The sequence below is a fragment of the Stigmatopora nigra genome, chromosome 3 (genome assembly GCF_051989575.1).
Source record: "Stigmatopora nigra isolate UIUO_SnigA chromosome 3, RoL_Snig_1.1, whole genome shotgun sequence".
Classification (NCBI taxonomy): domain Eukaryota; kingdom Metazoa; phylum Chordata; class Actinopteri; order Syngnathiformes; family Syngnathidae; genus Stigmatopora; species Stigmatopora nigra.
In genome coordinates, this window is record NC_135510.1 from 5,348,083 (window position 1) to 5,370,707 (window position 22,625).

Sequence of the window (22,625 nt, forward strand, 5' to 3'; positions counted from 1 at the left end):
TGGCCTGTTAGGCTTTTTAATCCGGCCCGCCACATTGTCCAAATATATATTTTTTTCTCCCCAAGATGGCGCCGTCATGGGGAAGGCAGTGGCAGTAGCTCTGTCCACTCTTATTAGTTTTTTTTTGTGTTTTACAGACCTTCTATATTTTTTTTAAATGACATTTTAATATTTCTTAATACTTTTCTTTTTACTTGACTTTGTACTTTATACTTTTTACTTTAATGAGGAGTGATGAGTATGTTAATACTTACATCCTTTTTTCTATTTATGTTTCATATGTACTGTTAAAGGATGCACTTTTTTACATGTATCATATCTTGTGCTGACCCCGCCCATCTGTCCAATTTTTAAACTCAATATGGCCCCCGGGCCTAAAACTTTGCCCACCCTTGACATAGGCTATGTGGTTTTTAACTGTTCACACGGACCTCTGCTAAGGTTGAGCAGTCCAAATAATAAGTATTGTTTAAATTACACTACAAATCTCCTGTTCTTACATGCTATGTCAAATGACTGGATTTTGGTCATTGATAACCTCATTTTATAATCCCAGATGATGTCATTTAATATGACAGTATTAATAGAGCAACAGTGATCAAAACAGAGGACATTATGTTAATATAATGAGCTCATCTTAATGATTTACAACAGCAATAACGACATTCAGTTGCATTGGCCTTCTATCTGCCAATGAAAAAGAACAGCACCATGGTCATAAACAATTATATTAAAGTAGTCACCTGTATGTACTTTCTCCAGGAAATTATATTAGTGTAAACCAACGTGAGAGAGAACGTGAACATGAACCAGGTATATTTGTTTTTATTTTTTCAAGCACATCTCACTTTATTAACTCGTCGTCATTTATTATTTTACTTCTAGGGACTGTTTGCTTTATGATAGGAATTCTAATAATAACATGCTTCATGGTTCATATTAATTTGGTAATAAAAAAGTCAAAATTTGAATAGTGATTTTTAGTTTTAATTCATTTTAAGATTCACAAAAAATGGACCCTTAACAAATGACTTAAATGTATTAAAAAAAAATCTTGATTTTATTTATTGTCCACCGCAAAATAAACGCGTGGCGTAAACTATACTGTCCGCATTTGGCCCCCGGGCTTTACGTTTAGGACCCCTGAACTATGTATAACAAAACAAATATTCTTAATTATTTGTGCATGAAAATTAAAAAGGAAATTAGGGGGAAATTGTTAAAAAAAATAAAATAGAGTTAGAATATATTTAGATAAAAGATGTAATCTCACCCTCGTATCCTGAAGTGACAACTCACCCAACAGACGAATGGGCGGGACTTCCGTCGTCGCACCCGGAAGTTGAGGACAGGATGCGAGGACTTCTACCGCCGAGAACCTCATCCATATGCTCCCTTCCAAACACATTTTCATGTGAAATTCGGTCTTTTTAATGCTCTTATCATTTTCCAAAATGTTATCGTTTGATTGCCTCGACGAGGTGCGTCGCATGAACAAGCGGCAGGTGGGTGCAATGGCGTCATTTGGACTCTTTGTGCTGGGTACCGGACCCCTTTGGGCTAATGCTTGCTAGCCGTAGACAACACGGGGGAAAAAAACTACAGTACACCTCGGTCGGGTTTTTAGAGAGATGAAATTAAATTTACAATACTGATGCAGATTGAAAAATATCTTGCTAGGTACTACTCTAAATTTGATTCTCTTAAACTATTTTTTTTTTTTGGAGGGAGGGGGTCCAATGAGTTTTCCCCCTACGCGGCCATAATCATTGCACATACACCCCCACAATGTGTTAAACCTAAATCTTTTTTTTTGCCACTAACGATGATGTGGCTCTCTTCATTCCTGTGTTTTTCCCTTAAGAGTCGTCCCATTCATTTTAACTTGGAGATCTGGCAGGGAATAAACAATTGTTCAAATGAATTAAATGTCAACTAATGACATACTTATTTAAATCCAAACCAAAAGGTCTAAACTACACTTATATATGAAGTTTAGTCACCGCCAATGGCACTGGAAGAGTTAAAGAGAATATTTTTGACAAGTCTGCACACCGCTATGCATTGTGGAAGTTTCCTGCTTCTTCCACTTCATTGTAAACTTGTATTGCATAAATGAGCTGTAATGTTTCATCAGTAGTGGGGTAAAAATGAGTGGAAATGTATTTAGATTAAGGGTGGCCCGATAATTTTTGACTTCTAATATGGTTATTTTTATGCTCTCATTTGCCGATACCGATTGGATTCTGATCTGAAACTGATTTTTTTTAAAGGAAAATGTACAAATGTTTTAAAAATATTTTGTTAAATAATGCAAACATTATTGCAGCCAGTATTATATAGTTAATATTTTGTTCTATAACCACTTGGACTGTATTTCAACATCCACTGGTTTCTACACAGTAGTAATCCAACATGGGGGACATGTTTACCTAGTCCGACCAATGCTGTCAATCCTATTTTTTTTCTTGATTGTGAAATAACCCATAAATAAATAATTAACTGTGCTTATATGTTACAGCTTTATTACCAGGTGCTGAACTTTGGTATGATAGTTTCCTCAGCTTTGATGATCTGGAAAGGTCTCATGGTGGTCACTGGCAGTGAGAGTCCCATCGTTGTCGTTCTCAGGTACGTCTAGGAAAAAAATGTCTTCCAATTCAAATTTTTAAAAAGTGATTTAAAACAGGGGTACTAAACTTTGCTTAAGAACTACTTTTCAAAGAGCCGACTTGCCTCCATCTACCTTTTTTTCTCCCCTCTGGCCACTAACGTCAGACGTTTGAAGTGTCCATGATCAATGTATCACTTCACGAGCAGTTGCTCGTTTATGTTAGGCGAGGCTATCGGCTCCGCACATAAGTTGGACAGAAAAATGCTGTCCATGTGTCTAACTTTCTAACCTCCATCCCTTGAAGAAAAGGATACTTTGAAAGTACACTTTCCTTCCGGCTGATTTCAGTGGCAGCATGGAGCCGGCGTTCCATAGAGGAGACCTCCTCTTCCTCACCAACCGGGTGGAGGACCCCATCCGAGTGGGAGAAATTGTGGTCTTTAGGATAGAAGGCCGTGAGATCCCCATAGTACACAGAGTGATAAAGATTCACGAAAAGTAAGGACTCTTTTGCTATTGAATAAGGATCGCATGCAAAAGTCGGAGACTGAAATTATTGATCTGTTTTTGTTCTCAGGGAAAATGGAGACATTAAATTCTTGACCAAAGGGGACAATAACGCGGTGGATGACCGAGGTCTGTACAAGCAGGGACAGCACTGGCTGGTGAAGAAGGACGTGGTTGGACGAGCGCGGGGGTAAATACGTCTCCACACATCAGCTCTTGATTTGCGAGGTCAAGGACACCAAAAGTCAAATGGAATCCTTAACTAGATTTGGGGCTTAAGGTCCTGCGATCCTCAGTAGTTCATTTCCAGTGAATGAGATGCGGCTTAACGGTGGAAAACACCCTCTTGGTCTTTTTTGCTATTATGCATAAGAGGCAAATCAAGGGTAGCCGGGGTTTCCTTTGCCTGGCAGATTCACTTGATGGGGCTGACCTCGTTAGCTTGTTCCTTTTAACCTCTGAAAGAGTTTCTTAATGAAAGCCCATCGAGGTTGCATCCCCACAGACGCTTCTCAAAGGTTACCATTTTTTTTTAGAAATCAAGCATATCTATTTTTAATAATAATAATAATTGGACATAGGCTTTGTCATCATTATTGACTCGACAAAAGCCTAATTGTCATCATACCCAGCTGCGTATGACAAAATTAGTAGTGCTTCTCCATAAGGTGTGTTTTCTCGACAAAAGACCAAAATAAGTGCTAATTTCCGACTTGTAATTTGGCATTCTGTCGTTATGGATACATGGCATCACCCCCTGAGTGGATCACTTACCTCTCTCTCACTGTCTCTCACTTACCTTCAGTCAGCCAGTAGGAGGCAGATCACCGCCCAACGTCTTTTTGTATTACCTCACTCCGAAGTTATTACACAGAAGGGATTGTGTGTCGTGTTACCGCAAGTTTAGAGTCCTGATGGATGTGGGAAAAAACTATCCTTAAGCCTATTTGTCTGTACTTTGTGAGACCTATAGAATCTGCCAGAGGGATGATTTCTTGTTCTAGAATTAATAATAATAATCTCTCGATTACTATTATTAATTCTAGAATATGAAATCAAATTTTCTATAACTGTAAATCATTGAAAGCTTTCAATTTTCGTGATATTCATTCATGCGACCCCAAAAATAAGGAAACCCTGACAACCGATTCATTACTCATCATCTTTTACCAGCAAAAACGACCAATTGCTAAATATTTGCCGCCAAAAGCTGCCTTTCTCAATCACGCATTGCACATAGCAGAAGCTTTAAGGTACTACTGCCAAGCCGATTCACCTTTTGCCTTCTCTCAAGGTTTGTGCCATACATTGGAATCGTCACCATCCTAATGAACGACTACCCCAAGTTCAAAGTAGGTGGCTCGACTTAACCGCCAACTAAACATACGCATCGCTTCCGACCTTCTAACATGCTCGCCTCATTCGCAGTACGCCGTTCTCTTCATGCTGGGCCTCTTCGTCTTGGTCCATCGGGAGTAAAAATTCCACGTCCAGGCAGGAAAGACGAAGAATACAAAAAAAAAAGTCACAACGCCTTCAACCCACTCTGTCCAATTTTTTTCTTTTATACCATTTGTTTTGAGCATTTTGTAGGAATGGGAATAGCTTTACAAATATTTTTGTGAGGGAACAAGGCTATTATCAATATTATTATTTTCAAGTGAAGCGTTCGATTTAAGCATTTTTTTTTCGTGTCTACTTCTTGTGTTTGGAAAAAAACAGATGTGAAGTATTTTATGACAACTAATTATGAACGTTATTAAATATGGAATCTGGTTACCATCCATTATGAAGTATTTCATGGTGCTCAATCCAAACCTTTTAGGAACACTTAAATATTACATTTGAGAGCAAGTGGTTATTTAAAATAAGTCAAATTATAAAGTCTAACCATTATATTGTCAAAAATGATAAATTAATGCAGTTAGTTTGATAAAATTAAAAACTACACGCTAAACCATGATAGTTCACTACAATTGTGAACATGTCGCCATAAATGACCTAATTCTTTCCACAGTCTCTAATTAAGATGGCATTCAGCAATGTTTGTGTATGTGAATAGTAAAGGTTACTTAAAGAGCAAGATGGGTGGCTGAACCATGCCGGGTTATTGCCATAAAAAACAATAACCGGTAGCTTCTGGTGCCCTAAGAACAGATTTTGTTCGCTTCATTATCATGACCGGGAACTTCCAATTCATGTTTATTGCTGAATATGCTAAAAATGTGAACCAGAGTACCCAGAGAAAACCCATGCAAACCCTGGTAGACCATGTAAACTCCACCCTAAATCTAAAATTCAGTACGTTACAAATAAAAGTGGGAATTAACGATCAATTTTCTCTTTTTATGACACAAGTCTTATTTAAAAAAAAAAAAAAGATGATACTGAGTATCAAATGTAGTGAATGAAATACATCATCATCAGAGGGGGTTGGACTAGAAAAAGAGCGCCTTTAAAAGCCGCAAGGATGCTCCGCCACAGGACACACACACACACACACACACACACACAGTTGAACATGAAGAGTCTGACTGTGAACGACATGTGCCGGTGTGGTTTTTTGACTTATCTTGCCATCTTCTCGCTCGCTTCTGTCTGCACAGCGGTCAGCTTCGACCTCACCCAGCTGAGGAATAAAGTGGACAAAATTCATGTGTATCCAAGAGGGAACCTTTGGGCGTCTGGTAAGCAAGAACCAGCTTTTATTTATTTTTTTGCATCAGAGCCAATGCCAAATGGTTGTTTGATATATATTTTTTTTAACTTTTGTTCTGTTTTTTAACCCTCTTGATTTTAAATCCTTATTTGGGAAGTGACCAATTTTGTATGACATTTTTGTATTTTTTTCATAATTATAATACAACCTACATTTATCAATGACTAAATCAAATGTTCAAATTTTTTTCTAAGTATTTGGCTCTCATTGCATACCATTGATGGCAATAGACGTATAATTTATTTAAACTGGGAAAATTAACCCTTTAAGTCCAATTCTTTGGGGCAAATAATAATTTTAGTCAAAATGTATTGACATCCAGTCTAAAAAATTAGAGCCCTGTGAATGTAAAAAAAAAAGACAATTAGTGTTTCATATTTACTGGTAATATTAAGAAAATTGGGGATCTGTGGTATATATGTATTTTTTTTAAATCAAAAATATTATACATTTTTTTTATTCCACACTTAACAATTAAAAAAACATGAGCACATTCCAAAAGGGCAAAACTAAAATTCATACATATACTCATTATATCTTCTTACATCATTAAAAAAAATCACCTATTGAATGAACATTAGTGTTACTATTTTAATTCAATTTGTCAACCAAAAGATTTTAGTGTGTATTTTTTTTTTGTTAGGACACTTCATGGGCAAAAAGAGTGTGATGGAGACCCCATTGCTGTCATCCACTGAGGACCAGGAATTGGGGGCATTGGAGATGTCCCAACCGCGAGGGTCCAACGACCTCCGTAAAGGTTTCCAGGATTTCCTGCGGACCGCCATGCAAGCACAGAGGGACTCCCAAGAAAACCACTTAAAATCTCAGGTGAGCTGCCAGTGGAAAAGGACGCCACTATAAAATATTATTTTAGTTGTTTATCATTGTATTTAGTATTAGATATTGAATATTTAACTGTCATCTGTATGTGTGTGGTAGGAGGATGAAATGCTAATGAGAATTTTCGACTTCTACACACAAAGAAAGTAAAGATCCAAGATGGCCATTAAGGACAGTTCACACTACTCATCATCCATGATTGTAATTTACTCTCAATTTTGTGCGCAATACTGGATTTTTTTGTTGGTGTTGCTTGGGTTTCATAACTGCTCTAATATTTAGTCTTTTTTTGCTTAAGTACAGTTAATAAAATCAACAGTTTCATTGCTGTCTTACAGGAAAAGACGAGACTATTGCGACATTGTCTACTACCTATTGGTGGTAAGGTATCAACCTTCTTCCATTTGTTGGCAAAGATGCACTGAAAATAGCACTTATAAAAATAAATGTAGGCAGATTGTGTGAATCATATTTCTGCTTGCCTGAATATGTTGAACCAAATCAATATGAGCTTTCAAACTCTCAAAAAGTCATGATGAACTTTTTCGATCAATAATGGTTTAACTTTTGTTGAAGGGTCTTTAAGATACATTTATTTTAAAGTACAATATATTTTACTATTATGAGGGGTAGGGTGGCACTGTGGAGTGTCCCCTCCCAGCCTGGTGCCCGTAGTTAGCTAAGATAGGCCGGATCCGGCACCCCCAGTGACCCTTGTGAGGATAAGTGGTATGAAAAATGAATGAACTAATTAGTTTAATTAGCCTAGTTAAGAAATAAAATGACATGAAGTACAGTAATGTGATATTTATTGCACTCTATAATATATACTCATAGGCAAATGTGCTAAGTTAATAATCTAAATATATTTGTAAGAATCTAATGTTTCTTTTTGTGGCCTGATGGTAGGTTCATCTGCATAACAGTGTTTCTCACCACAACAAATTACATTACATCCACTTCTTTAATCAGCACAACACTCAAAAAAACATATGCCGGAGGGACTTCAAATATACTTGATTATCCATATTACCCTCTTGCTCTCGTCTGTTTATGTTCATGTCATGATTTATGTAGAAAACATTGTGAATGAACACGCCAGGACTCCTTTATGTTCACAGAAGGCCCCGCATGCTGTGGAAATGTGATTTAAACATCACGGTTAAAGTGAGTAAATGTATATGTCCTCGAACCGAGTGATGTTGTTCGACCTCAACTTTATTTTACCCGAGAAAAGCAATGCAGCAAATGGTTGCTGCCAACCTTCCCTTTCAAAATGGATTGGGCACACCGGTAATAGTGTGTGTGTCACACTGATGGCATAATGAAGAATTAATATTTTAAATCAGGTTAAGCATTTTTATCAAGGACTTCAGATGATGAGTTCTGTTAAATATGTATTAGTGAAAGTATATAGTGAGGTTTTTTTTTAGCACTTGCTTGTGGTTATATACTACCACCTTCTGACAGAACATTAGGGACACAGGATAAAAGTGACCTTTTAAAAGAAAACTTCATTTGATATTCCATTCATAAAGGGAACTCAAGATATATTTCCAGTTTTAAGGGGTTGTTGTAAACTTATTTTAATATAAATTAGCTGTAGACTAAAAGTGCATATGGGGCCAAAAGATAAAAAAATATACTACCATTATATTTGCACTTTGCTAAATAAATACATTAAAAGCCATTTGTGGAATGAAATGACAAATATTTATATTATGTTTGCAACATTTATAGACATTTATTCTCCACGAAGCAGTGGCTTTTTAATGTGACTATAGATATCGTACAAATATGGCTAGATGTCTTATTTGGTAACGAGCGTTGTCACTTGGCCACCCTTTTGCTTTGGGGCATTGGAAATAGCTGTAAATCAATTTTCAAATAATTTTCAGACAGCTCGGACTGTCATAAAACTAAGATATATATTAAATTGATACTATGCTTCAAGATAATATATCATCCAGAATCATAGCCAGTTATTTTAGGGCCATAAAACTTTTCGACGCAACATGGCAGCAATCAATTACGCCGTCAACTCCGATTTATTAAATCTAGTCTTATCCATGTGATTATTTGTAGGCGTGACCATTACAGCACGTGACAGGTATTTTCCATTTTCATTGGCCAACCCCTTCAGAATCTGCACAACAGGACGGGGACGCTGAAGCCATTTTTTATCATAACAGCGAAAAAAGTGCAGCAGGTGCGTCTCATTTCCCTCCTCACACAAAGACAAGACCGCTTGATATAATATCCATATCGAGCGAATGATGGGCCAGTGTGGGATAACATCATCCAAAACCGTGCTGGTTTTTCTTAATCTTATATTCTGGGTAAGCATTTTTGATCACTTTGAATAGATGTGCGGCATCCTTGAGGACGCCGTGATGTGTTTAGCACGCTAGCGCATTGCGACAGAGATGCGCGATCTCTGTTTACTTTAGTAGATGCGACATTTCAAGGTTATTCTGAAGCAAAAATAGTTCATATTGTACCGATACTTAGTGGAAACAATGTGATCGCTACACAATAAACTGGATCTGGGACCACCACGCCGTGACGTAATGTGGCAGCTGTTGACCTGCTCATTTTCTTAAGCTAGGTGTTTGCAAGTAGGGTCAACACATCCTATAATATAAACGCCCACGATCTGCCTGTATTGGATTGGATTGGATAACTTTATTCATCCCGTATTCGGGAAATTACATTGTGGCAGTAGCAAGAGGGTGATTAGACAGAACTGCAAAGCAAAAGCACAAAGTACATAGAAAATCAAATTAAATGCAATCATCAAATCATTAAAACATAAAAGCAGCAAAAACACAAAACGAACAAGAGTGGACAGAGCTACCGTGGCCGCCGGCTGCCGCTTAAACAGCGCCATTTTGGTTGCGTTAACTGAATCGGACTCAAAAAGACCTTGTAAAGTTGGACAAAAACTGGAACCACACACAGGAAGTCTTCCACGAGATGGGGAACTTCTGCAGACTGTGACCGAGGTGGAGAATATGCAGAGTCGCTCTTGCAAGCTTATCCGCACAGTTACTCAGTAGTCTGAAGCTGAAAAAAAACAGCAGCAGGGCAGAACACCTCGACTCCGTTGCTGGTAGGGGCCGGCAGCTCTACCATCCCATCCCACGATGGAATGGTTAGTCAGAAGCGTTGCCTCTTTTCCCACCACTTTTGTCCAGTTCCAGACCTCCGGTGGTACAGAGGTGTTGCTCCTTCTACTGCGTATTGTAACAGATAGTTCCATGTGTGTGACAGCGTAGGCATGGCTGGCTGGTTGATGATTTGAACATCTAGCGTGGATAATGGCAGCAATTGGTTTAAATGAGTGCACTCTAAAGGTGCAGAATGGGAGTCAGAATGTAGAATAACCAGAAGATTACTTAACTGTTTAAAATCCAGTTAGTAATGTTGTGCCACAGTTTTAGTAAAGTCATCTATTTGAATTAATTTTGTCGTTGCAATAAACTATACTCATGCCTAGGCGGCAGCAGGCATTTTATGCTACATCGGAGCCTATGTCTTCATCACCTACGATGACTACGACCACTTTTTCGAAGATGTGTACACTCTCGTCCCGGCCATCGTCATTATCGCCGTGGGCACCCTCCTTTTTGTCATTGGCTTGATAGGCTGCTGTGCCACCATACGCGAGAGTTCCTGCGGCCTGGCCACTGTGAGTATGCCTTCCAAGATCGTAAGGACAGATGAAACCTTGATCAATAATTAACTTATTTTCCTTTGTTTAGTTTGCTGCCATCTTGCTGCTGGTCTTTGTAACAGAGTGTGTGGTGGTGGTGCTGGGCTACATCTACAGGGCAAAAGTAAGCATATTTTTAGTTCTCCGCAATGTTCCCTCTAATTTTTCATGTAAAACATGCTGTAAAACACAAAAAAACATAAGAGTGGACAGAGCTAATGCCACTGGCTGCCGCGTAAACGGCGGCATCATGGGGAAAGGGGTCCAAAACCCCAAAAAGAACAGTTAGGATTTTATTTACTGCGCGCCATATGATTGCTGCTGCGCAGAGAAGACGAAAGTAGTGCGCAATTGCGCACACGCGTAGCTTAGAGTGAACATTGGTTCTCAGTGCCCCTATAGTTGAAGTGGTCTCATTGTTAATGAGGGTTTAGTTCCAAAAACTAGCTTAAATCAAAAACTGACCAAAAAGTGCATCTGTTTCAGGTGGAAAATGAAGTCAACCACTCCATTCAGAAGGTCTACAATGAGTATAACGGAACTAACACGGATGCTCCCAGTCGCGCTATCGACTATGTGCAAAGACAGGTGAAGTGGAAATAGAGTGCAAAACTTCTTTGCTAAATGTATTCTTTTTCTCCTTTCCCTATTTAAAAAAAAATCCATCCTTTGTGTTATTTATAGCTACACTGCTGTGGTATCCACAATTACTCAGACTGGAGGTACACTCGCTGGTTCAAAGAGTCAAAAAATAACAGCGTGCCTGTCAGTTGTTGCCAGCCTAACTTCAGCAACTGCAGTGGTACCCTCGCCCGGCCAACAGAACTCTACCAAGAGGTTTGCGAACATGTGATACCAGTGTCATTGCTTTGAAAATAAATGTCATGAATACTATACATTTTCTTATTTGTTTTCTCTTCCCTTTTTATTTTCTTTTTTTGTTAGGGTTGTGAAGCTCTGGTTGTGAAAAAGTTAAAGGAGATCATGATGTATGTCATTTGGGCTGCACTAACTTTTGCTTCTATACAGGTAAGATCATCAGTCTTTGATTATTGTGCACATTTTTGCATTCACAACCTAATATTGAGACTTATTTAGTTGAGAGCAAGATTTAGAGTGATACTGCTCATAACTTATTTTAAGTAGAAAAAGTCCTCATTCTCAAATTGTGTATTTTTAAATTAAGATTTTCCTCATCATTTTCTGGACCGCTTTATCCTCACTAAGGTCGCGGGGGTGCTGGATTCTATCCCAGCTAAAGTCAGGCCAGAGGTGGGGGCACCCTACATTGTCCAATTAGCCTAATTTGCATATATTTGGAATGTTGGGGGGAAACTGGAGTACGGGGGGGGGGGGGGGGGGGGGGTTATTTTTTATGAGAACTATAGTGGGACAATGTTCCTGTTTTAATATTACAATCATTTTCTATTCCTGTAAAAGCACCAGTTCATTTTTACACAACTGAAACACATTTTTACCACATTACCCACCATTTTAGTACATGTTTAATTGTCATGATTAGTGCACAACATTTTTTATTCTTCTCATTATGATTTATTACTCGTTAAAAAAAACGTGTACAGTACTCTGTATACACTGAAATAAGCATTGATCATTTGAATTCTACAACATATATAATTGCAATTCTGGAATATATTTTCAATAAAAAGCTGTTGTCATCATATGGCAACTGCTAAAAGCACAGTTTTTGATCATCTCCTCACCTGTACCTACAGATGCTGGGCATGCTCTGCGCTTGCGTGGTGCTGTGTAGGCGAAGTCACGACCCAGCGTACGAGCTACTGGTCACCACCAACAGCTACGCGTGAAGCTCCTCCATCAGAAGGCAAGCGTCACCATATCACGGTAGATTTCCGCTGTAGTTCTCTATTTAAGCTCAACTATATAAGCTCAAACACACCTTGCACAATCCAATAAGTAGCGAACACTGGCGACGTGGTCCCGAAACAAGGATCCACTTATTTATTCCTATTATTATCATGCTTTGGAAAGCTCATTTATCTTCTTTTCCCGACGCTGACATGCTTTAAAAAAACCACCGCATTAAATGGTATAGTTTCGCTTTTTTTAAAAAGAAAAATGAGATCATTCATTCAGAATGTAAAAAAAAAAGAAAATAATGAAATAGGCACCTTTTGCCATGGTCTGAAGTGAGTTGGGAAAATGGACACTCGTTGGGATTTAGTCGGAAATTGAATCTTCACATGAATGCAGTCTTTTAATCAGTGTTGGAAAAAAATATTGGGCCTGTATTTTAAACTGGCACCATCATAAACCATTTGAATTATTATACAAGTTAACTTTTGTTGATATATGTGAGAAAAGAGAAAAATGAAACGCTATCTTTTTTATAACACACTTGCATTAACTAGCTAGTCAATGTTAGTGGATGACATTAGTTGGCTGTGCTGTGTAAAATGCATATTTTCCCATTTTTTCCTCAAAATAACTTGATTTAAAAAAAGTTTCTTTCAGAATCTGTTGGTAAAATACAAAAATGAACTAATTCAAGGTATTTGATGAGGTCTTATGAGGTTTTTTAACGTCACTCAAAACTGAATGTTTTTTTTCCTTAATGGAAAATCTCAACTATAAAATTCAAATTATTACTTTCTCAAAGCTAACCTTTATAACCGTAGATTCATTTAGAAAATGTACAAAATCCTACTAAGTTTAAGTGGGAACAGGTTGCTTGTGGCAAAAACTCCCCTTGTTTGCTACTTTGTATTCTGGTTGCAGCAAGTTTCTTTGCAGGAATCAAAATCAAAAACGCAATCTTGGCTCAACCAAAAGTCGGCTTTAGCAATGAAGTAGATCCTTTTATTTTTACCATTTCGTTTTAATGCTGTGAATTTAGATCTTGAAATGCTTCACTATTGAAGCACTGTGAATATACTGTATATCGAGTGTGAGCTAGTTAATCCCCAGTGTTGTAAGTGGGTATATAATCAGTATTGAGATTACCCTTGTGTTTCCGCTTTCAACTTTGTCAGTCTAACAACCATTAGTAGAACTTATTTATTTTATATATATATATATATATATAGAGTGCCGTTTTGGTTTGGAACTGTTACATACACTAGATACAATCCCAAAATATTTTGCTGGAACTTAGGGAGAAAAATTGTGTATAGCTTTGGACAGAGAAATGAATAAAGTCATGCATTTCAATTTGACTAATTCTCATTTATTTTGTTCCATGTAAGGGTTCAATCAGTGATGCTAGCACATTTTTTTTCTCACAAAAATGACTAAACAATCAAGCACATTTCTTCAGTTCCAGGAGAGTTGGATACAAGCTCTTTTCCGTTATGTAATTAGTCCTTTTTGTTAAAAAAAAAAAAAAGTATTTTGTGGGGTTATGCACTGTGACATGAGTCATCAATGGTGTGGTGTTAAATTAAGTCAAAACAATTACGAAAAACTGCTAAACTTCAAACTGCAGTGCCATCAGTTTTAACAATATCTTCAGCACTAATTCTAAAGCAAACTTGATACTCATTATTGTGACTGTTCCAATCATTATAATGACAATCAAAGCATTAAATGTCATTTGCATTTAAATTTTGACTTCCCCATGTTGAAATGGTTGACTTTCATCCATGCACTTGGTACGAGTCTATTCAGAGTTTGCTGAAATAGTTCCCTGGCACGATTCCCTCTCGCCCATTTCCCACCACTGTCCACCAGCCATCTTCGCCACACTCCAAGACCTGTACCACGTCACCTGTTTTCACCGTCAGCTCATCTTCCACCTAAATATACAACAAAGGTCAACACGACCTTCAACTGAATATCAAGACTACTGAAAATATTTTCAAATGATTTTCTATTGACCTGTGCAGTGTAGTTGTAAAGTGCGATGTAGGTGTCCTCGTCCACCTCTGGTCGCTGGAGGCCCAGTAAGGCTGCATACGACCCATCTTGAGACATCATGTGAAGCATTGAAAGAACATTTCCAGAGTGTTGATAACTCTTCCCCCAAAGCCACACTTGGTTCTGGTTTCCATTCCAAGCAGCCCTTATTTGAAATTGATCCGACACCCAATTTTACTGCAAATGCAGAAAGTAGAAAACTTACCCTCGTTACTAGGTGGCAATTTTGAGGATTCACTGTCAACGTTTATCTCCAAAGAAGCTCCCAGCAAAGTATTGGAGCTTCTTCTCTTGTGGTCTTCCTGACCCCCAAGGTCATTTCCATCCCAGGATGTACTTTCCTTCTGGTAATAGCTCTCAAATACGATGGGGTCTGTTACCAAAATACAAGAATGTTGTTTTTTAGGTGACGGAAAAACTTTCAATGACAGTAAATAAAATTGTAAAGCCAAGTGTTTGTATTTGTATTTTTCTGTTCCCCCAACCAGCACAATACAAAAACATGGATGGTTAAATGAAGACTTGGAATTTTGAAATGCGGAATATTGTTTGAAAAATAAAATGTAAGGTAGTCACCTGGTGGATGCCAACCTGTCCTTTTCATCTCAATGAAACAGTTGTTGTCTTTGATGATGTCACAATGCTCCAGGTGTTTCCTGACTTCCTCAAAGAACTGAAATGACAGGATTTTTATGATGTCTTGAACGTTTAAAATGGATTAATCATGCCATCTTTTTAATTCCTGAACCTTTTCAGGGCCAGTGGTGACTTCATTTTGTTAATTAAAAAATAACAATAAAAAAAAGATTGATCATTCAATTTTTAGTACATATATATTTTAATACTTATAACAAGGGTGGCCAAGTCTGGTCCTCAAGATCCCCTGACCAGTCTGTTTTCCATATCTCCCTCCTCTACCACACCTGAATCAAATGATCAACTCATCAGCAAGAAGTCCAGACGCTTGATACTGATCCAGATTATTTGATTCAGGTGTGTTGATGGACGAGATATGGAAAACAGACCAGATAGGGGCTCTCGCGGACTGGACGTGGCCACCCCTGACGTATAGGGTAAGGGTTATATCAAGACTTTTTCCATTGGCGATCATACAGGCGTCAACAAATAATGCACTTGCTTCGTCGTCTTTGACGCACTGCATGGAGACATGGTTGCAGTGATCCCACAGGGTGCACCTCAGCACATTGATGCGATCAGACTCCATTTGCTGGAACACCTACAGAAAGAATTCAGGATTTGGGTTGCCAGATAGATCTGAAACAGTCTAGCCCAATTATATCATAACATTTGCTGATTTCATTAACAAAACAGCCTTAACGTTCATGATAAGATGTTCCCCTTTTAAAACTGAAACAACAACGACAGTATGAGACGCATTGTAGAGGAATCATTCCTGTTTCGCTGATAGGCATCATGGGAGATGTTGTTCTTAGGAATGATTAAAATTCTTGTTTTATTTTATTTTTGCAGTTTGTGTTTTCCGGAAAAACTCCAACACTGTGAAAAACGAGGGAATACGGTAAAAATATTTTGCCTGTGTTCCCCCGGTTTTCACGTTTTTTGCGAACACCACAGAAAATGTACTGGGAAAATATGTTGCCAGTATACCCCCTTTTTTTTTTAGAAAATAGCTAAATTTAGCAGGAACCCGTCCAAACTGGCAACAATCAAGGGATTAGTTCCAGTTTTAGCTGATTCACGGCACATGACCCGTACACATTTCCCCAATGAATAGGAATTATCGTGCAAACTTCCTGTTTGTGACAGGAGGTAAAATGTGCCGTTTACCTCGCACGTGCTTCTGTGTGTTTCCTCCCAGTCTTGGCGAACACTTTCCAGCTCGTCAATGTTAGTCAAGTAGATCTTCTCTGTTGGGAGAACAAGACGATTACTTTACTCGTATCAACTTCGATAAATAACAATATACTTTGGCCTCCATGTTTACCTGAATCACAAGCAGCTTGTCGGCATTGCTTTGTTCTCTGACGCACCTGTCAGAATTGAACAATTTTTTTTACACCTGTTTATATCCGAGAGTTAATTATTTCATTTCACCTTTAATTCAAAAAGAGAAACATTTAAACTTTGTTCGATATTGTACTTTTTGCTTTGTATTTTTTTTATTTTCTGGTATTTAACCTTCACTCAGTAAAAAAAAAATCATTTATTGGCCTACAAACTTAATTTTAGGATGGATTCCCCAATTCACATTGCTAAAAATATTGTCCCATGATTCTACATAATTAAGACCGTGTCTTCTGCATTTTTTATATCTCATATTTTCCCCTGGAAGTAATTCTTTGTGGTTTCGACCACAACGTGACCCCCATCCTAGGTGGTCCCTCTTCAGACCACCAAAACAGCCGATACGAGGTTGCTAAAAATAATGACACCGACTATTATTGGCCTTGTAGCTAATTTAGTCTTTTTTCACGTACGGTATAATGTTTACTTACCTTTTTTGTCAGGTATGCTTTCTTCTGCCCCAAGAACTGCGCAAGGTCATTCATTGACTGACTTTGTAGTGCTTGCCATCTTTAGATAGCCGCACATTAGTACACACGTATCGTACCTTTTCCACGTTTTTGGCTGCAGCGGTGGACTTTTCTGATGATTGTTCAACCTCGTCTGCCTCTTTGCACCTCACCTCATAGTTTTTCTTTGACTGTGGGTTAGATAGGAAGGACTTGGAAGCGATTTATGTTGTTGATGCTCCCAAATATCACTTTAAAATAAAATGGGAATAACATTTGCACTGCAAAATATTGCAGCTGTTGTGTCTTTACCTCCATCGTTTTTCTGAACAAAGATAGCTTTTTCTTCTGTACTTTTTCCATGATGCTTTCAAACTATAAAAAACAAAAACAAAAACAAATGAGCGATACCACTTTGCTTGTGATATCTAGGCATTAAGTACCTTCTTTCGCTGCTCTTTCTGTCTCTCCTTGAACGCCTCCACCTTTCTTACCTCTTCTTTCATAGCTTCCGAAAGTTGGATGTGAAAGTTTCCAATGTTCTCCATCTCTGCAGTCACATTGACCATGAGCACTATAGTATTTACAACTGTGGATTCAACAGTCATCAAATAGTGTTCTGGGCTTCCTCCTTCACTTTTCTAAGCGCTTTCATCGGAAACTCGGAATAAATCGTTGTTTTTTAAAAAAATAATCATTTATTTTTAATTTAATTTTAAAATCTTAGTATCCTAACACTAAAAGTAATTGTTCCCCACTTGTACCTTTTATGACCTACAATTGTGATTTTTTTATTAAATATATCAAAAAAGAAATTGCATTGGAATGTTTCAGTCAAATCTGAAATTTTAAGCAACAACTAGTCAATACAACATAGCAAAAGCAAACTCATATTTTGGAGCTAAATTTAAAGCAAGGGCTAGCGAAACTGTAAGAAAAAGATTTAGAAAAAGTTATGTTTTTTCTCAAGTACTAGCACATCGTTGCAAGAATTTTACCATTAAAATATGTACTGTCAAGTAACAAAAACTACAGTAAACATAACTTTATTTACAACTGTTGTTTTAAACCCAACTACAGTAAAAAGTACATTGTTGTCACAGCATTTCTTTTCATAAAATGGATGTATACTACTTACGTGTTTTTAGTTGGTCGAAGGAGTCTTTCAAAGTGCTGTGTATTGTATGAAAACAAGCTGAATGTTACTAGGTATGCTGTCATTTTTATCAATGAAAAAACTAACTAATGAACCTGATCTCCACATGTCCTCCAGCTTTGCGGGCTATGGTCACCAATTCCCGCCCATACTTCTCCTCTGCTGATGCCCTGTGCATGAAACACTACAAAAGTAAACATTTGTGACCATTCATCATTTTGCTGCATTTCTACCATCACCACATTCAAGATTTGGAGGAAGAATGACACCAAAGATATTAAGGTCAGTTGTAGAAAATCATCATCTTTCACTTGAAATTGTCATGTTCTAAATATCCTATTACATAAGACTACATGCATCTACCTATGAATGTCCAACTCACGCCACATGGGATTACAAACGTCCAATTTTGTTTATGTTCCCGAATGCTACTGAGTGCAATGATGCACTTTGAGCAAATATGATCGTTACCTCATCCTTATTAGGTCTTCCACGTCTTTACACATTTGTCTTCCATCTCGTAAGCGTTGCACCAGAGCCTCATAGCCGGCGTGGCAGGTAAAATTGGAGCCCTTGGGTGATAGGGGACAAGTGTAATTGCATAAGAAAAATGGAGCAATGACTACCATTGCTCAGCAACTGTTGCCACATGTCCTTAGGCTACTGATATACCATCCATTGGGTAAAAAAGCAGAAGTTAAGCTTTTTTATTTTTTATTTAGTTGTGTCACGATCCGTGGGTGGGGGTCCACCCAGGTTCCTAAAGTTAGCCAGTACAAATCCTCTGTTACATCAGTTTTTTTTCTGGACAAAATTGATTGAAAATAACAGACATTTTTTTTCAATTATTCGAATTGAATTAGTTAGCTGATGTGTTTTGTAAAAATTGAAAATGTCCGTGTATATACTCATTTTCCTGTGCTTCAGTAAATAATTTGTTAATCAAATTGCATATAAGTGTAATTAAATGGTATATGAAAACAACAATTTAAAAAAAATACATTATATTACAATATATTGTACATATACATATGACTTGGCCTATACATCCAATTTTAAATGACAAATATGGCCATTGAGTCCAGAATTCTATTCCCCTCTACTTTAAACAATGACATTAATTAAATTAATAGTAAAAAAAAAAAGTATATATAATATTTTTTTTCTAAGCATTGTCAACCTTCCTAGCATGACACCACAACAAGTGACTTACCCAGAAAGCATCTCTGAACATTAAATGAGTCATCTTGTAAGTTCCTAAAAAGTGTCAAGCCTTTTAATTTATCGCTCTTCTTGTACAAAATTAAATTAAAAAACAAAAACAAAACAATAATGCGTACCCAGTCGTTTGACAAGGTCACCAGGCTCTCGGTCAACTCAACTTACTGGCTAGCTGTGAGTCAATTTGAATGAGGAACAGTTTCTGTCCCATGATGTCACTGACCACGTGTTTGAAATTTTTGCCCTCTTTAAGTTTCAACTGGGGTCATTTTGCATGTTCTATCAGGAAACTGACTCACTTCCCCATTAAAAATAGAAATTGTGTTAGGTTTTTTGAAAAACTGGCCCTCTTGATTGACTACCAATATACTGTATGTAGTATTTGGCTGACTGTATCCCATTTCTTGCCCAATGTCTGTTAATATTTAGATGACAATAACGAACAAGCATGCACTGATAAAGCGAGTATTTGAATGAATATTCAATCTTTCCTATTGCAGTTTTAAATCAATTTTGGTGAGCTTAACGTGGTCCAAGAAGACAACTCTGATGACATTTGCAGTGGATTTCATACCTAATTCATTCATAAATATGTGAACCTTTATAAACCCTCTCTGTGAATATAGAAATCAATATTTTGAAGCTGTATTATTAGTATTTTTGAATATTTGTTTACACTGTCATCCCACTGGGGTCAACACATATTGAGGTGCTTTTTTTCTGGTATTTTTAGGATATTGTGGAAAGGGAGTGGTCACCTGTCCATTTCTAACTCTTACATAATTGTGTTCATAGCAGGTTTGAGAAGGCTTTTTGAGAAGTAGATAGAGCATTGTCTTTTCAGTGTCCTAAATATTGATATAGAAACTAGAAAAGTGAAGCTGCACATCCAAGATGCGCCCCAGGAAGAAAAACCAAAACGTTTTTCACAATTTATAAAAAGCACATTTTCCTCCCCTCTCCATTGTCTGCTATAATAGCCACACGAGGGAGACACAGACCTGACTATGAGCCCTCGCTTGACTGCAAAGTCAGACCATTTGTGTGAATTTTAGGGTCGTTTGGAAGGCTTGGAAAAATTCCAAATCACTGCGACCAGTTGGGATTAGCAGCACCACAAGCCTGAGGCATCTCCGTGGTAGGACATGTTGACATGTCACAAAGCACACCCAAGAGTCCTATTGATTTTCAAATAGGAAGGAGAGTGTCTCTCTCAAAGGCGGTGGAATAAGTGTTAAAACCTGAGGGATCACACACCAAGAAATGTCAAAGAAAAAGCAGAGAACAAATCCTGTTTTTGCCTGAGAGAATTGTTGAAGGTCTAGAAATTTGCCATGCCATCAGTTGATCTGGCTACTATATATAGTATTGGCTTGACTTTGTGGTGGAACAAATCAGATCCAGGATAAGTGTGACCAATGTTCCGTCTAATTTTTCGTTGGTCTGGACAGAAAGACAACCTCCCTGAGCGCACCGAGTACCAGTGTGAGCGACATCATCATTGTTCGCTATGGGCACACCAGTATCACACCTGCCATAAGCAGGTGCATGTCAATGTTCCCTCTTAAGTTTTCATGTAAAACATGCTGTAAAAAAGCTAAAAACATAAGAGTGGACAGAGCTACTGCCATTGGCTACCGCATAAACGGCGCCATTATGGGGGAAGGGGTAAAAAAAAGTTTTGATTTTATTTACTGCACGCCAAATGATTGCTGCTGCGCAGAGAAGACGAGAGTAGTGCGCAATTGCGCATGTGCACAGCTTAGAGTGAACATTGGGTGTGACTTTCTAAATTGTTGTTTTATCTGGAAAATTGTGTTCACTTTGAATGCGCCACGACATCTACAGTAACAACTGTTGAACAAACTTTATATTCAAACCACAAATCCACCATTGGAGGAAACTTTTCCTGTCTGACGAGTCGCCTTGTCGAGTTTTCGTCAGGAAAATTGTGCTGTGACTTCTTGGCTGTCACCGTGACCCCGTTTGAGGCCTCTAATGGAGGGACAAGCTTTGGGAATCAGCTGGTAGTAGTGCAGAAAAGCACACACTTCACGTTCTTAACCCCCCCTCCACAAACTCCCTGGTGTGGCAGTTATTGAACTGTGACAAACGAGCCATGTCAGAGCAGCCCCCCCACCTGGAGAATTGGCTAAATGACCTTTCCATTAGCCAACCACTGCCGTGGAGGACCCCCCCCCCCCCCCCCCCTTGAACTCTTCTTAGATGGAGTTACGCATGCGTACAGTTTTTGAGGAGCAGGATAGACTAGTTAAGAATTAGAAGGATAGTCCTGTTATATTTGAAATAATAAATATTTTACATTATAAAAAATAACAGGATTGAAACTAGAAGTTGATAAAACATTAATGAGTAAAATGCTTTTAATGTCTAGTGTGTCTATGTCCAGTTAAATAGAGGCAGTATCCCAATTTATCACCAGTTGGAGGTGTGAAGGATTTCAAATTTGAATGATTTTCTGTCCTCTTTTGGCACCGTCTTCCTTTCTCAGGCTGGTTATTCTCCAGCATCTTCATGTTTGTGTCTGTGAAAGTCTCTAGTGACCAGGTCTTTCTCACCTCTTGTAGCTTGTTTGTATGCCTTTATGCACAATTTGTGTGTGTGTCTGTGAGTGTGTCGTAAAGGCAGTATCAGAAGGCTCGGTAATTTGCTAAATGGATTCATCCATCTGACAGAGGACAAAGATTCTGCTTGGCTTCACTCTTGTGATCTTGCCCACAAGGGTGAGTCCGATGGAGCCCAGTCGTGGGTCACTACACGTGGCTGTTAGGTGGGGCTCTGATTCAGCACCCCCACAACACACATTGCTTTGTTGTTTTTCTTTAGAGTTATTATTGATTTTATTTTTGTGTGCACACACTTGCTTGTGATTTCACTTTAAGACTCGTTCATTTATTCTCCGCAATTGCTACACCTAAAAATGGTATAACTCATATTATAAAATAATGAATTGGAATCAAATATTAGAGCCTTGAGCATTTTTTGTCACCATGCTGTTACGTTCCAGTCTTTTTTGCCACCTGCAGCAGCATCCTGATAAAAGACGGTACTTTAATTTGACTGTAGGTGGTGTGGTTGAATTTCTAGTCATCTCCATTAACTCCATCCTCCTCGTTCTTATTTATTCACATTCCTCTTGTTTTCTGTTCAGTCTCACTCCAACTTGATGAGGCCTTCTGACAGAATTATCACCACACATATTTGATACTCAAAAACGCACACTAGGAAGCACCAATACCCTCTTCAAGTCATCCTTCCACACATTTGCTATGATTCTTATTTGAGATGAGATCAGAAGCACTTCAGAAAATGGATGAATTTCCATCCATGTTGAGTTTACTCAAATTCGCTATCTCTAAACTTGATACATATTTTTTCTTTCACACATAGTCAAAGCCTATCTTTCAAATGTTTTTCACCAATGTCTTCAACTAAGA

General features: G+C 38.0%; 4 protein-coding genes across 5 annotated transcripts; 3 read left to right on the plus strand and 1 right to left on the minus strand.

Annotated features, from left to right (window-relative positions):
- The first annotated feature begins 1,297 nt into the window (after window positions 1-1,297).
- On the plus strand, window positions 1,298-4,905 carry sec11a (SEC11 homolog A, signal peptidase complex subunit). Its single transcript, XM_077713861.1, has 6 exons — window positions 1,298-1,505; window positions 2,522-2,631; window positions 2,963-3,112; window positions 3,192-3,311; window positions 4,416-4,473; window positions 4,550-4,905. Exons 1-6 carry the CDS (start codon window positions 1,434-1,436, stop codon window positions 4,598-4,600), a joined length of 561 nt encoding a protein of 186 aa, XP_077569987.1. The 5' UTR covers window positions 1,298-1,433; the 3' UTR covers window positions 4,601-4,905.
- Window positions 4,906-5,053: 148 nt separating this feature from the next.
- Window positions 5,054-7,715, plus strand: nmbb (neuromedin Bb). Of its 2 annotated transcripts, XR_013325948.1 has the most exons (4): window positions 5,054-5,808; window positions 6,484-6,671; window positions 6,783-6,884; window positions 7,022-7,715. XR_013325948.1 is itself a non-coding variant. In XM_077713862.1 (3 exons), exons 1-3 carry the CDS (start codon window positions 5,529-5,531, stop codon window positions 6,831-6,833), a joined length of 519 nt encoding a protein of 172 aa, XP_077569988.1. In that variant the 5' UTR covers window positions 5,054-5,528; the 3' UTR covers window positions 6,834-7,715. The 2 variants fall into 2 exon arrangements, 1 of the variants encoding a protein (XP_077569988.1); XM_077713862.1 differs by having other exon boundaries at window positions 6,783-7,715.
- A 1,128-nt stretch (window positions 7,716-8,843) lies between these two features.
- LOC144194342 (tetraspanin-3-like) lies at window positions 8,844-13,595 on the plus strand. Its single transcript, XM_077713337.1, has 7 exons — window positions 8,844-9,022; window positions 10,183-10,374; window positions 10,448-10,522; window positions 10,885-10,986; window positions 11,083-11,235; window positions 11,344-11,427; window positions 12,135-13,595. Exons 1-7 carry the CDS (start codon window positions 8,957-8,959, stop codon window positions 12,225-12,227), a joined length of 765 nt encoding a protein of 254 aa, XP_077569463.1. The 5' UTR covers window positions 8,844-8,956; the 3' UTR covers window positions 12,228-13,595.
- Window positions 13,596-13,756: 161 nt separating this feature from the next.
- On the minus strand, window positions 13,757-19,338 carry LOC144194343 (proline-serine-threonine phosphatase-interacting protein 1-like). The gene is made up of 14 exons (XM_077713338.1): window positions 19,160-19,338; window positions 18,418-18,518; window positions 18,042-18,116; window positions 17,929-17,963; window positions 17,234-17,340; window positions 17,103-17,165; window positions 16,880-16,981; window positions 16,262-16,298; window positions 16,105-16,184; window positions 15,434-15,532; window positions 14,872-14,968; window positions 14,501-14,668; window positions 14,257-14,342; window positions 13,757-14,174 (listed from the first exon to the last, which is right to left on the minus strand). Exons 1-14 carry the CDS (start codon window positions 19,190-19,192, stop codon window positions 14,043-14,045), a joined length of 1,215 nt encoding a protein of 404 aa, XP_077569464.1. The 5' UTR covers window positions 19,193-19,338; the 3' UTR covers window positions 13,757-14,042.
- Window positions 19,339-22,625: the final 3,287 nt, after the last annotated feature.